The sequence below is a fragment of the Nanorana parkeri genome, unplaced genomic scaffold (genome assembly GCF_000935625.1).
Source record: "Nanorana parkeri isolate BGI_ZX_2015 unplaced genomic scaffold, ASM93562v1 scaffold1634, whole genome shotgun sequence".
Taxonomy (NCBI): Eukaryota; Metazoa; Chordata; class Amphibia; order Anura; family Dicroglossidae; genus Nanorana; species Nanorana parkeri.
The window spans coordinates 201,650-215,420 of NW_017307902.1; the positions used below are offsets into that span (position 1 = coordinate 201,650).

General features: G+C 48.4%; 1 protein-coding gene across 1 annotated transcript; it reads left to right on the forward strand.

The window, feature by feature from the left end:
* The first annotated feature begins 4,932 nt into the window (after positions 1-4,932).
* On the forward strand, positions 4,933-12,914 carry LOC108799116 (oocyte zinc finger protein XlCOF7.1-like). The gene is made up of 9 exons (XM_018570939.1): positions 4,933-5,010; positions 5,436-5,528; positions 5,624-5,758; positions 6,235-6,424; positions 7,652-7,675; positions 10,719-10,847; positions 11,524-12,130; positions 12,299-12,666; positions 12,835-12,914. The coding sequence occupies exons 1-9, from the start codon at positions 4,933-4,935 to the stop codon at positions 12,912-12,914; spliced, it is 1,704 nt and encodes a 567-aa protein (XP_018426441.1).
* The last annotated feature ends 857 nt before the right edge of the window (positions 12,915-13,771 follow it).

Genomic DNA, 13,771 nt, shown 5'->3' on the forward strand with positions numbered 1-13,771 from the left:
GGTCCGGACCAATAGGTCACCCCCCCCCAGTTAGGGGCCCGGGGGGGGGGGGGAATAGACCATTCCAAGGTCAACCCTAAATATTTATATCCTCCCCCAGCATGCACCACTCTCTGTGAACCTCCTGGTGATTGACTGAGGAGACACATTCATATGTGTGTGGTCCGGGATGAGGAAACTGCTGTGGTCAGGATGCAAGGGAAGTGTGTTGATACTAGAGCCCAAACAGGAAGTGGGGTCCACAGACAGGAAGTGACACTTGGCACAAGCTCGGCCCAGTAAGCAGAAGTCGAGCAGATACTAGAGGGAGAATGAGGAGGAGATGGTTGGACTTATCAACAGGTTACGGGAGTAGGACAGAACGCGTTACCAACCAGGAATCCGTGCCGCCCATTCCTCACTGTTCCTGGTGAAGGAGCGACAAAAACATGACGGCACAGAGTCAGGTGCACCAAAGCGGCCCGTCTCCAGTCCTCCTCTTACCATAGATGATCATAAAATGAGCCAGTCCCCCCATTGTCCTCATGTCTGGGAGGACTAAAGGGAGGGTCAGAGGTTCTTCACGTGCAGCGAGCAGGTTCTGCATCCACAGAGCGGTGGTCGAGCAGCACCTCCGAGAGGCGGAGCACGTCTTCCTTTCCTTTCTTCCAGTGGGCGTGCTATAGAACAGAACATGTGGAGGAGCTGGACTGGATAACCAAGCCCTCGTCATCTTCTTCATCGTCCTCCCAGGTTCAGAGTAGCTCAGGGTCATCTGCAGCTGCAAATGTGTCCTCTTCAACATCTCATTGGCACCACAGTGGCAGGTACCTGGTTGCCATGTTGAAGCCCAGGAGGTCATTCCGACCCTCAACCAGAAAGTAGGTGGTAAGGTCTTGAGGATGCTGGGTCACGAGGTCAGCGGCGAGGTCGTCCAACAAGCCACTGGATCAATTTCATGGCAGGGCACACTATTGGAGCTGGTGGTGCCAACCCACGTGATGCAACTTTGTTTCGGTGATAGGTCAGTCACATCAATCTTCTCTTCTTCATGGGCCTCATCTGGTGCCTCCTCAAAGTCACCAGTTACTGAGAGCCCCTGCAAAAATGCTGCCACGCTTGTATTGAGGTCCAGGAACCACACCTCGGAGATGAGCTTCTTTCAGCTCTTCAGGGGCAGGCTGAGAAGGGGCTGACCCCGCGCCATCTTGTTCCAGGAAAAGTCGTGTCACCAATCTTCTGTTTGCCTTCTGCCAGGGAAAGTCCACTCGCGTGCCTTGTCTGACACTCATCCTCAGCCTGGTGGTGCAGTGGTTTTTCGGTCAGTACCCTGGCTTCCATGACAGTGGCATGCCAGAAGAGTGTGTGGTCACTTCAGGGAGTAATACCCGGCCACTGATTGGTTGGCTGAAGTTCAGTAACAACAACCAGCTGCCTGCCAACCTGATATGCCCACCCGGTTGAACTCAACCTTGGCCACGCCACAGCAGGCTATAAATGAGTACTTGTGTGAATATGGGACAAGGACTGGCTCTGGGGAACTGGCGTTTATCTCACCATGTCCGTGTCTTCTCATTCATAGTGGTGACCAGAATACTGACCCATGATCAGGTGGGGGGATGAGCGATCTGACCACCTCTGGAGAACACACTTCGTGGCCTGATAGACCAGACTGCATAGGAGCAGGACGAAGAAGAGGACTTCCTGCTGTCTCAGGGCCCGCTATATTCTCTGTTCCTGTGGTCAATGATTTCGTGGTCCAGTCATAACAAAGAATGAACCTACATAGATAAACCCTAATCACAATGAGGGACAACGTTCCTCACAACCCGACCATGGTATGGAGGACACTAATGTTTTGGTTCTTGAGGTGGGTTTAGGAAATACTCAGGAAAGGAAAACCTCTGAACTATAATGATCATTCTGATGGACACGGGAGATGACGGACTGAATGTGGACCTCAGCTTTCTAAGTCTCAGATGATGGGGGATCTAGGTGGACCCTCCACACTGTTCTCTCCTTCACAATAAAGTCTCCTCCATCATGACGTCCTTGTAGAGATCCTTGTGTCCTTCATCAGTTGGTTTTATGACTATTCTCACCTCTGTGACCCTTCCCTCCCGTAGATTGTTCTCTGTTTGGGGTGTCTTGATTTCGATGAAGGACAACTCCCTCTCCTCCTTCCATAGCTCACTCTTACGTTCTAATTTTATGACCCCGTGTTGTGTTATTTTTCAGAGATTGAAGGGAAAACCCAAAAACCTCGTCCAGTAAACATCACTGTCGGTGAAAACAACTAAAGTATTATGTACAGAACCCGACTGTACTATCAGAATGGAGGTCAGTCCACCCAACAGTATAATGGCAGTTCCTGGTGATGGAAACCAAAGAGTGTTCCAGAAGTCAGGACCTCACTGTACGGTGTCCTGAAACCTGCAGGATGAGGACACGCTGGGACAGAAGACCAAATCCCGGCCGATATGTTGTCACCATTCTTCGGGATATCGTCTTTATCCGTATTCCTTTGGCATGACACGTGAATGTAACGTTTCGGAGCCTCACAGGTCCCCTTCGTCAGGCAGAGTGTTTGGACGCTTTGCCTGACGAAGGGGTCTTGTGTGGCTGAATGGGGTGTAGACAACATATCTTCTAGATTGTATTCTGTGGCGCCATCCACCAGTTGTTCCAGCACCCGTTGGATTCCGGGGGTATAACGGTACGGTGTGCGAAGGGAAAAGGAGACAAAGTCCCGGTGTTCTGTCGAAAGACCCAACTTATCGAGTTCTGGGACCGCCTGACTTCAACAAAGACAAAGCCGTGTTCACACTACGCGACGTCTCTCGGGGCTGCAGTTCCTATGAGCTCCACCAGGTGGTGATCTCACCCATACCCAGACAGGAAGTCTCTATGACTTCAACAGACAGGAAGTGATGTCAGATACAGACAGGAAGTGCTGGGTGAGGTGTGAGTTGAGAGGAAGTATAGAGGAGACATTGCTGGAACTGGCAGCAGAGGAGGTAATAAGATATTATATATATATATATATATATATATAAAAAAAAGACACTCCTATTTGCCCCCCCTAACCTTCCCCCCCCCGTCATGTCCGTCCTCCATAGTCACTGTGACCTCTTTTATCTCCGGCAGATTCTTCTACACACATATACAGCGGAGATGTATATTAACCCCTTCAGGGTCAGAACTTTCACCGGTGTATGGGGTCAGAACATTTCCTTTATTTTGGAGATGTATGACCTGTTCACCTGAGCAGTCTCTTGTATCGGGGGTGAGATTCGGATTGGGGTTTTCGGGAGATTTGGGTTGACCCCAATTTCCAGGATTTAAAATTTAATCGAATTTGAGGTCGATTAATTTTGGCGTTCACCCGTAATGCCCTGCACAGCCTTTGACACTGGTCAGCAGCCAATAACGGGGAAGGAGGTGGATAACTCCGCCCCTCACTATAAGCAGGGGTGGGAGTTCAGCCATTACCCTGCCCCTCACTAAGCTGGGGCGGGAGGTCAGCCATTACCCTGCCCCTCACTACTAAAAGCGGGGGTGGGAGTTCAGCCATTACCCTGCCCCTCACTATAATCAGGGGCGGAAGGTCAGCCATTACCCTGCCCCTCACTATAAGCGAGGGTGGGTGTTCAGCCATTACCTTGCCCCTCACTATAGGTGGGGGTGAGAGGTCAGCCATTACTCTTCCCCTCACTATAAGCGGGGGTGGAAGGTCAGCCATAGTGGATGCTACACTCTCCACCCACTAAACATCTTTGGTCCCCAAAGAACAATGCTTGAAATGAAAATACATCCGACTTTGAAAGAGTACTAAAATAACAGGTTAGTGAACAAAGCATTTAAGAACCTAATCTATCTTATCACTGGTTCTCGAACATTTCACATAATTTAAATACCCACCAAGGTGTCTTGATGGACTGTTCAGAGTCTTTTGAAACCTTGGTGGACAGCACAGGCACCTCCGGTGGTCTATAGAAGGTAGTCACAACTTCCTCAACGCTACAAAAAAGAGGCCTTCATCTGGAGATTCTTCTCCGGATTGAGATGTTGACCAAGAGGCTCCTGCTTCTTTAAAGTTCTGCAAATGCCCGATCTTTCCGTCGAGGTGTGTGCAGTTTAATCTCTCAGGGCTGTGGACCACCTTGAGGATAGGTAGGGAAGGGTTCTTGACTTCTGGACACCCAGCAGGTCTCGTAGTTGTTTGAGGAGTCCGCTCTCAAGGTCTCTACCTTGATCTGGATGAATATCTCGTGGTAGTCCATAGTGATCAAAGAACTTCTCCACTAGAACTTGTGCCACAGTGGAAGCTCGTTGGTCTCCCATTGGGAAACCCTGAGCATAGCAGGAGAAATGATCAGTCACCACCAGAACATTTCCCTGTCCGCTAGTATCAGACTCTAAGCACAGGAAGTCAATGCACACCAGATCCATGGGTCCTTGGTGACCCATTGTAGCAGTTCTGGAGGGCAGAGTCTTCCTCTGCATCCCAAACACGATTGGCCATTACTTTCAACCTCAGCTCTCATGCAAGCCACATAGAATCTGTCTCCAACCTGTTTAAGGGTTCTTTCAGGTCCCAAATGGCCATGCTCGTCATGCAAAGCATTCAGCACAGTTTCTCGAGGGGAACAGTTGCAACCTATCTTCTGAATCATCTAAGGGGCCCCTTTGGTAGACCACCCCATCTCAAAGTTGTAACCTGTCCCACTCTTTATGGACCAAGCAAACTTCTTTCGGTGAATTTGTTAATAAGAGTCCTTGCCGGCCATTTTTCAGAGCTCTCTGTGTCAACCCGATCAAGGGATCCTCTGCTTGATCTATTCTCAAGGCTTTCTTAGTAGGAGTGGGTAGACCTCCATCTCTCATTTGAGTAAGGTTGCAGTATAGTTTGGTGACTCCAATGGCTTCTGACCCAGTGGCTCTCTTGACCCGATGTTCTACCTCTTGGCACAGAGCTCCAATTCTATCTGGTGTCTGATGGGTCCATTCTTCTGCTCGGACACCAGTGTTGTACGGCCTTTTAGATAGGGCATCTGCATCTTGGTTGCCAACATCAGGTCTATACTTTGGACTGTCACAAAACCGTGACAGACCATCTAACCATCAATGTCCCGTAGAGTCTAATTTTGCAATAGTGAAGTGAGTGGATTACGTAATCTGCCCCATAGAGATAGTCTTTGAGGTTGTCGACAATCACCCACTTCAAGGCCAGGAACTCCAACTTGTGAGTGAGATAATGTCTCTCAGAAGGGATGAGTTCAAAGACGAAACAAAAAGTGGCATTTCTGATCAGGACCCCAAGAATTAGAGCAACCACTAAACTGTCTGGAGGCCATAGTTCTTAATTCATTCCGACCTCCATGTCACTTGCTGATCTCCTCATCCGGATCATTCTCTGATATCAATGTTATGTGTCTACAGGGAGACCTTCATAGAGGACTGCACCAATGATGGAGGAGGACCGGAGTCACATGACCGAGAGGATACTAAACCTCACCCTGGAGATCATCTACCTGCTGACCGGAGAGGTAAGGAGGACTCTGGGAGGTCACATGACTTGACCGGAGAGGTGAGGAGGAATCTGGGAATCTAACACGATGTTCCTATTGGTTTCTCCATCCAGAGTTTTCCTCTTCTGAAGTCGGATGAGAATATGACCATCACAGTGCCTCCATGTGACTCCCTAAAGCTTGAGAGATCCAACATGGAGAAGATTCTAGAAGTCACCAAGAAGATGATGGAGCTGCTGACGGGAGAGGTGAGCGGTGCCGGGAATTCTGGGACATGGTCCAGGAACAGACAAGGGATGTGTCTGGATGGTGACTGTATCATTGTGTGTGTCAGGTTCCTATAGGGTGCCAGGATGTCTATTTCCCTGAGGAGTGGGAGTATTTAGAAGGACACAAGGAACTCTACGAGAAGGCCATGATGGAGAATGCCCCGCCCCTCACATCACCGGGTAAAAGGAGAGAGCAGTACGGAGGCTCCGCCTACATCCCCCATCATCTGATACACACATAGAAACAATGTATTCAGTCAGTGTGTGTGTTTCCTACAGATGGATCCAGTAAGAGGAACCCACCAGAGAGATGTCCCCGCCCCCTGTATTCCCGGGATCCCACCCAGGAACATCTCACCATCCCCCACCATGATCAGGTAGATGATTAATAATTATTTGTAGTTGTAATTTATACACACACGTTTGTTACAACGATTGTGTTATGATATATTCAGAGTGAAGACCTCGGGTATAATAACATCGTAGTTAAAGAAGAGTACAAAGAGGAGGATGAGGAGTACGGAGTGATGATAGAACTTTCTGACGGACACAAGAATGTGATGGACCCACCTAATAACATCAATACTCCAGAGAGGTGTCCATGTCCTTCTCCTTCTCAGGATTCCACACAGGAAGATTACCATGATCAGGTGGGTGGAGTTGAGGGGCGGGAACATAAAGTGATTGAACACTCTGTAGGTGCGAGTCTTCCATTGGATAATTCCTGCCGTGATCAATATGTTTCATCCGGCAACAAGTTATTTAACCTTAAAGGATGCTGTGAGGAGCTTCTCATGTCTTCAACAACCGTGTCAGGAGACATAACCTCGGGTCATGGACAAGATGGAACTCTGTTTCAGAAAGGTGAAATTATTGGCCGGCATCAAGGAAAGAAAACAACTCAGGAGATCGCAGATACTACTAAAATTGGTTTGTCCGAGAACTGTCCAATGCATTTTTAAAACCTGGAAGGGTAGTGGTGAACCGTCATCTTCAAGGAAGGATAGTGATGAACCATCATCTTCCAGGAAGGATAGTGGTGAACCATCGTCTTCCAGGAAAGATAGTGGTCAACCATCATCTTCCAGGAAGGATAGCGGTGAACCATCGTCTTCCAGGAAGGATAGGGTGAACTATCATCTTCGAGGAAGGATAGTGGTGAACCATCATCTTTGAGGAAGGATAGTGGTGAACCCATCATCTTCCAGGAAGGATAGTGGTGAACCATCTTCTTCCAGGAAGGATAGAGGTCAAGCATCATCTTCCAGGAAGTATAGCAGTCAAACATCATCTTCCAGGAAGCATAGTGGTGAACCGTCATCTTCCAGGAAGGATGGTGGTCAGCCGTCATCTTCCAGGAAGGATAGTGGTCAGCCGTCATCTTCCAGGAAGGATAGTGGTCAACCGTCATCTTCCAGGAAGGATAGTGGTCAACCGTCATCTTCCAGTAGAGCCTAAAGATTGGACTCCGGAGCAATGGAGAAAGGTCATGTGGTCTGATGAGTTAAGATTTACCTTGTTCCAGAGTGATGGGCACATCATGGTAAGAAGAGAAGAGGATGAAGTGATGCTCCCATCATGACTAGTGCCTACTGTCCAAGCCTGTGGGCGGGGCAGTGTTATGATCTGGGGTGGCTTCAGTTGGTCAGGTCTAGGTTCAGCAACGTTACGTGCCCAACAATTGAGGTCAGCGGCCTCCCTGGATATACGGAATGATCAGGTTATTTCCTCCCTGATGACACATTGGACATATCCCGAGATGACAATGCCGGGACTCATCGGGTTCGGGGAGCATGAGACATCATTGGCCACCACAGAGTCCAGACCTTCACCCCATTGAGAGTCTTTGAGATGTTCTGGAGAAGACTTTACTCTCCCATCATCACTACAAGATCGGTGAAAAATGAATACAACTCTGGATGGAAATCAATGTTGAGACATTGTTTAAGTTTATCGAGACGACGCCACGGCGAATGTGTGCCGTCACCACAGCTAAAGGCGGTCCAATGAAATATTAGAGCGTGTGACCTTTTTTTGGCCAGGCCGTGTGTTTTCTATGTCACCTGACATCATAAATACTTCTGTTTTCAGATATTTTCTTTCTCATCCATTGAAGGACACAGGAATTCAGAAACAGTCGGGTTATACTGCTGTCTACAGGAGGTTGGCAAACAGAAAAATTGTAAGCCAAGCCCCGTATTACCTCTCCTCTACCCAACATGCACTCCTAAAGCACCATGTGCAAATCCAGTCTCTGGTCTGTTTCCATTGCCCACTTATAGTGACCTGGTCTCCTCTGGTCACCTTAAACCCTTATTAGCACCAGCTACCCAGAATTCTGTCTCCTTGTGTACTATGGAAACCCTCGTGGTAGATGGTACCCCTCAATTTCCCTCCTTTCCAGAGGAACCACCTGACCTACAAGCTTGGCCAGGTCAAGTCTCTGCTGTTCCCTTCCTTAAAATAGGACATGGGCCTTCAGAGTACTTTGAGAGCTCCTTCTATAACAGTAGTGATGTCCTAGCGGCTACCATAATGCCCTTTCCTGGAATCCACATTGAGGACCTTCCCTGGAAGGGTCAACTTTGGACCACCAATGTCAGAACCCAAGGCCCTAAATCCGGCAAGCTTTGACAAGATAGGGCCCCACAGGTGGCTATCATTTGTAACTACGGGCAACCACTGGGCTAGGTCATTCACCTTAAATCCTGTCTACAAAAGTATCCACCTTGTGTATTATTTGATCCCGCGCCATATTTGAGGGAATGTCCCCCTTCTTCCCCGTCAGGGGTCTGTTAGACATGAAAGGGACACAACCTCTTAAGAAGGTCTCAAAGACTCTCAATCCTTTTTAGCCTTTCCTTCTTGTATTTTAGGCCTTGGCTTGGGGCAAGACATCAAAATGGTCTCTACGGACCAGGAGGTCCCTGCCACGTACCGTCCATCCCTTCAGGTGAATGGGGTGGTCCCTACCTCCTGCTTGAGGTGACCCCACTGGCAGGGCTGTCCCCATATTCAGGATTTCAATCCCGTTCTCCAAAATAGACAGTCCTCTCCTTATTGGAGGATCTCCTTGTGAGTCTGTTTAGTGCTTTGAACTCCATTGGGCATCACCCAGATGCTGCATGACCTTCACCCCCGGGAAGGTTTGAGATTTCTCTGAACCAAGACATGGACATCTGGCTCTTCTCAATCAGTGATCTCCGCACCAAAGAGAAAGCTCTGCACACTTGGGCGCTGTTCATCTTCTGCGTGGCAAGCAGAGGTAATCACTGGAGGGCTCTGTGTTCCTCTGGATTGCCGGCAGGCAGAACATGCTCAGTCATGGCTGAGGGAACCCCCGATTGGAGATAGACTTTGTCCAGAGGCCTTCATGGGACCTGATCCCCTGGAGATGCTTTCTTCTGTGGCTGATCCATGGCCTCTTTGAGGAAGTTTCTTCAGATCCCATCCTCAGTTCTGCCCTCAATTGGGTCAAAGTTTTTAGCAGTGTGACTAAAGTTCCTGTCCCTTGCTCCAGGACTAGGATGCTTCACTGGACCAGGGGTGGGTCAGGAGATTCATCTTCTATACTACGGTTAGGGAGGTCCTGCAGAAAGACCTCCGGGATGGTTTTGACCATCTTTATGTTCTTCTCTAGTCTGGGGTCAGGGCTTTTAACCGTGTCTCTCATCTTCTAGACTAAGGTTAGGGCGATCCTGCAGAGTTCCCGATGGACACCTCCCGATGGTTTTGAAAACCTTTATGTTCTTCTGTTTTGCACCACTCGAGGGTTAGGGATATTACCCGTGCCTACCTTTGTAGGCGCACCCTTCCCCCCTTTTTAGTCAGGTTGACTTCGGGGTTGGTACCCTTGAGTTCTCTACCAGTCTCGGGAGTCACTTAGCTATCCATTATGGGATATTATTTGATGACTTTTCTCACATCCTTGTATATCTGCAAGATTCATTGCCTGACCAGCCAACCTCATCCTTATTATGGAACTTTTCTTCTGGGGTTGTGACTCGCCTTCACCTGTAGACCAGCTTGACCTCTTTTTGTCCATGGTTTCCTCTGGGAATGTATTCTACTGAAGCTTCGTCCCCATGTTTTCCTGTTCACCACATCGTTTTGGTTTATTTCAGGCACTCAAGCTGTGGTGAAACAATAAGTGCCTTCATGCCCCTGCCTCTGGAAGTCATATCTGGGCCCAGCAGAGTCTCGGAATGCCTCATGGGACTTGTAGCTGGAGTGCCGAGCTTTCCTACCCCTGGTCTATGTTCCTTTCAGGTAGTCATGAGGTTCCACCTGTTTCGGTGGGTTTTGGGTTTCACAACCTCTCGCTGGTTCAGCCTCCGTGTCCCTTCTGGTGGAAACATTTCCACCTTGGTGGTGATCTCTTCCATCCTGGTTTAAGCATCAGGTTGATCACCTGTGGCCTTCCCTTGGTCATTGGCAGCGTCCCATCTTTCCGGTGGCTTCTTCTCATTTGTCCCAGATTTAGGTGTTGGTCTATCAGGTAGCTCCAAGTTACAGACCGTTCCCCTGTCCCTTTTGGGCCTGTCAGTGGCTGGTCCTGAACCCTCAGGCTGCTTTTGGATGTCATGACTCTTCTGAGTTTCTGTGTCCCACGATGGATGAGAAAGAAAATAAGACTTTTGTACTGACCATAAAGTCCATCTCTTAGCGTCCATTGAGGGACTCGGGTCTCACCGTTCTTTTTGCTCTTGCCCTTGGTGGAGCTTTTCCAGAAAACCGAGGCATTCTAGGTAGAGGAGAAGGAGGTATATGGGGCCTGGCTCAAATTTTTTTCTGTTTGCAAGTGTCTCAACCCCCTGTAGGCGGCAATATAACCCGACTGTTTCTGAATTCCCGTGTCCCTCTATGGACTCTGAGACATAGTTTTATAGTAAATCCATAAATCTCACTTTCGCTGCCATTCTGTTGGTTTAGGGTGAAGATCTGATGCAGATGAAAGTTGAGAGTGACGAAGAAGAGACGTATGTGAGGGATGATCAGCGATATACGGAGGAGGCCGGAATGATGAGGACATCCATAGAGGAGGACACTCCTACAGAGATCAGCACAGGTGACCCAGAATATATTCTTCTGTTATCTCTCCTCTGTTCCTGCACACTGATAATCCAGAGTAGCGCGGAGCTGAGTGATGTCAGCCAATAATGGGTTGAATATGGTCACCTCCCTGTACTGATACCCGTCCTGGGGTTCAGCTGATAGTATTAGGTTGGGTTTCACTGCTAGTTCCAGTAGCTCAGATATGAGCCTTTCTTGGGTTGGTTCCTCTCCCAGCAAATTTTACCTAAATTTTATCATAAAACTCTATGAAGTCTTGTTGGGATGAAAAGTAAGGAGGAACCTAAGGACTGAACCACTTCTCTTCACCCCAGAAGCCTAGATCTATGGTCACTTGTTCTGAGGGTCTACAAGTCTGAACCTTCAACCTCTTGTTCAGAAGAGATCACATGACCCCATGGCTAGGCTTGTGGTTGGGTGAAGTCTGCTCTTAGTAAAGGGACTTTTTTTCAGTCCCCATTGGCTCCCCCTCTTTTGACAAGGCTGTGTCAATGTAGAGGTGATCTGGGAGGAGGACCAAAGGCCCTTTGACTGAAGAGGGGAGGAGTCCCGGCTGGTTGGGACCTCCTCATAGAACATCTGCTCCCTCAGACCTCCTGATCCAGATGGAATGTTGAGTGAAGTCATCTAACCCTCTCATATCTCTCCGTCATGTGTTTCTATGTTTCCAGGACACGCCATGGAGGAACCCTCAAAGGATCGTCTGACTTTATCTCCAGGTTGTAAGATGGAAGATGAGGACATCACAGCAGATTGTGCGGGAGAAGAGACAATGAGCTCAGCTATGGATGGTGGACCTCACAGTGTGGGTAGACCATGTAATGTCTCTGAGCAACCTCGTACTGTGAGGGATGGTGCCGGAATTAAGGGGGAGAAGACATTTTCCTGCTCTGATTGCGGGGAAAGTTTTAGTTCTGAATTAGGTCTTACTGTGCATGAGAGATCTCACACTGGTGAGGAGCTTCATTCCTGCCCCGAGTGTGGAAAATGTTTTCTTCATAAATCGGCACTCGTCATACATTACAGAACTCACACTGGGGAGAAGCCGTATTCTTGTCCCCACTGCCAGAAATGTTATCCACGGAATTCAGACCTGGTTAGACATCTAAGAGCTCACACAGGAGAGAGACCATATTCCTGCCATGAGTGTGGGAAATGTTATCTACGGAAATCAGAACTTGTTATACATCAGAGGTCTCACACAGGGGAGAAGCCGTATACCTGCCATGAGTGTGGAAAATGTTTTTCACAACTGGGCCATCTTTACACTCATAAGAGGTCTCACACGGGTGAGAAGCCTTATTACTGTTCTGAGTGTGGAAAGTATTTTTCACGAAAGTCCAGCCTTACTGTACATCAGATAAGCCACACGCATGAAAAGTTGTTTTCCTGCCCCACTTGCCAGAAATGTTTTTCATGGAAATCGGACCTTGTGAGGCATCAAAGATCTCACACAGGAGAGAAGCCATATGCCTGCCTTGAGTGTGGGAAATGTTTTCCATGGAAATCAGACCTTGTTATACATCAAAGATCTCACACAGGGGAAAAGCCATATGCCTGCCATGAGTGCGGGAAAAGTTTTTCACAGCCGGGCCATCTTTATACCCATAAGAGGTCTCACACGGGTGAGAAGCCGTATTCCTGTCCTGAGTGTGGTAAATTTTTTTCACGAAAGTCCAATCTCACTGAACATCAGCTAAGCCACACACGGGAAAAACTGTTTTCCTGCCCTGAGTGTGGAAAAAGTTTTCAGCGGAAATCGGAACTTATTGCACATCAAAGATCTCACTCAGGGAAGATGCCGTATTCCTGCTCCGAGTGCGATAAATGTTATTCACAGAAATCAGAACTTGTTATACATCAAAGAACTCACACAGGAGAGAGGCCGTATTCCTGCGACGAGTGTGGGAAACGTTTTTCACAGCTGGGCCATCTTTACACTCATCGGAGGTCTCACACGGGTGAAAAACCATACCCTTGTCGTGAGTGTGGGAAGTGTTTTTCACGAAAGTCTAGTCTTTCCAGGCATCAGAGAACCCACGCAACTCTGGAGACAGCTTAGTGTACTGAGTGTGGGAAATGTCTTCTATATGGCTATTCAGAGAAGCAAACCTTGATATACACCTCAGAAAATACGTGGCTGACCTCTCCTCTGATCAGAGTTGACTAAAGACTTCAAAGTTATGTCTGGGTTCCTCTGCTAGGGGCGGGGTCACTGTTGGTTGAGTCCTTCTAGCGGTGTAGTCTGATCTCCCTTCAAAGGAAGACAGGTGAGGGAGAAGGTTGTGAATGAAGAGAAGGGGAGATCAGACTACACAACAGGACTGGCCATGTCACCGCAGTAGGGATCAGTCTGCACAGGCTGCTTCATTGACTTGGAGAGCCCCCTACTGGAGGGATGTGGAACATACAAGACCTTCAGATGGAAATCTATGGAGACGGATTTTATGATGAAATATTTCTGTTCTTATAACGAGATTCTTTGTATGTTGGCGGATAAAAGTCGTCTTCGGATTTGTATCAATAAATCTTTTTTTTCCGTTTGTTCATCTTTCTCCACCCAAAACTTTATTTGAGTCTCCATTCCTCCTCTTACCATAGACGATAATAAAAACGAGTCAGTCCCCCCATTGTCCTCATGTCTTGGGAGGACTAAAGGGAGGGTCAGAGGTTCTTCATGTGCAGCTAGTAGGAGGCGAGCAGGTTCTGCTTCCACAGAGCGGTGGTCGGGCAGCACCTCCGAGAGGCGGAGCACGTCTTCCTTTCCTGTCTGGCAGTGGGCGTGCTATAGAACATGGAGGAGGAGGTGGACTGGATAACCAAGCCTTCATCATCGTCCTTCTCCCAGGCATCATCTGCAGCTGCAAATGGACCCTCTTCTTCTTCTTCTACATCTAGTCCCTCTGTAGGGAATGGAGG

Coding starts and splice junctions, on each gene's coding strand:
- LOC108799116 (XM_018570939.1), top strand. CDS start 4,933: ATGTTCTACCTCTTGGCACAGAGCTCCAATTCTATCTGGTGTCTGATG. Junction 5,011..5,435: donor TCTGCTCGGACACCAGTGTT/GTACGGCCTTTT, acceptor AGACCTTCATAG/AGGACTGCACCAATGATGGA. Junction 12,131..12,298: donor CATCTTTACACTCATAAGAG/GTCTCACACGGG, acceptor GAGGCATCAAAG/ATCTCACACAGGAGAGAAGC.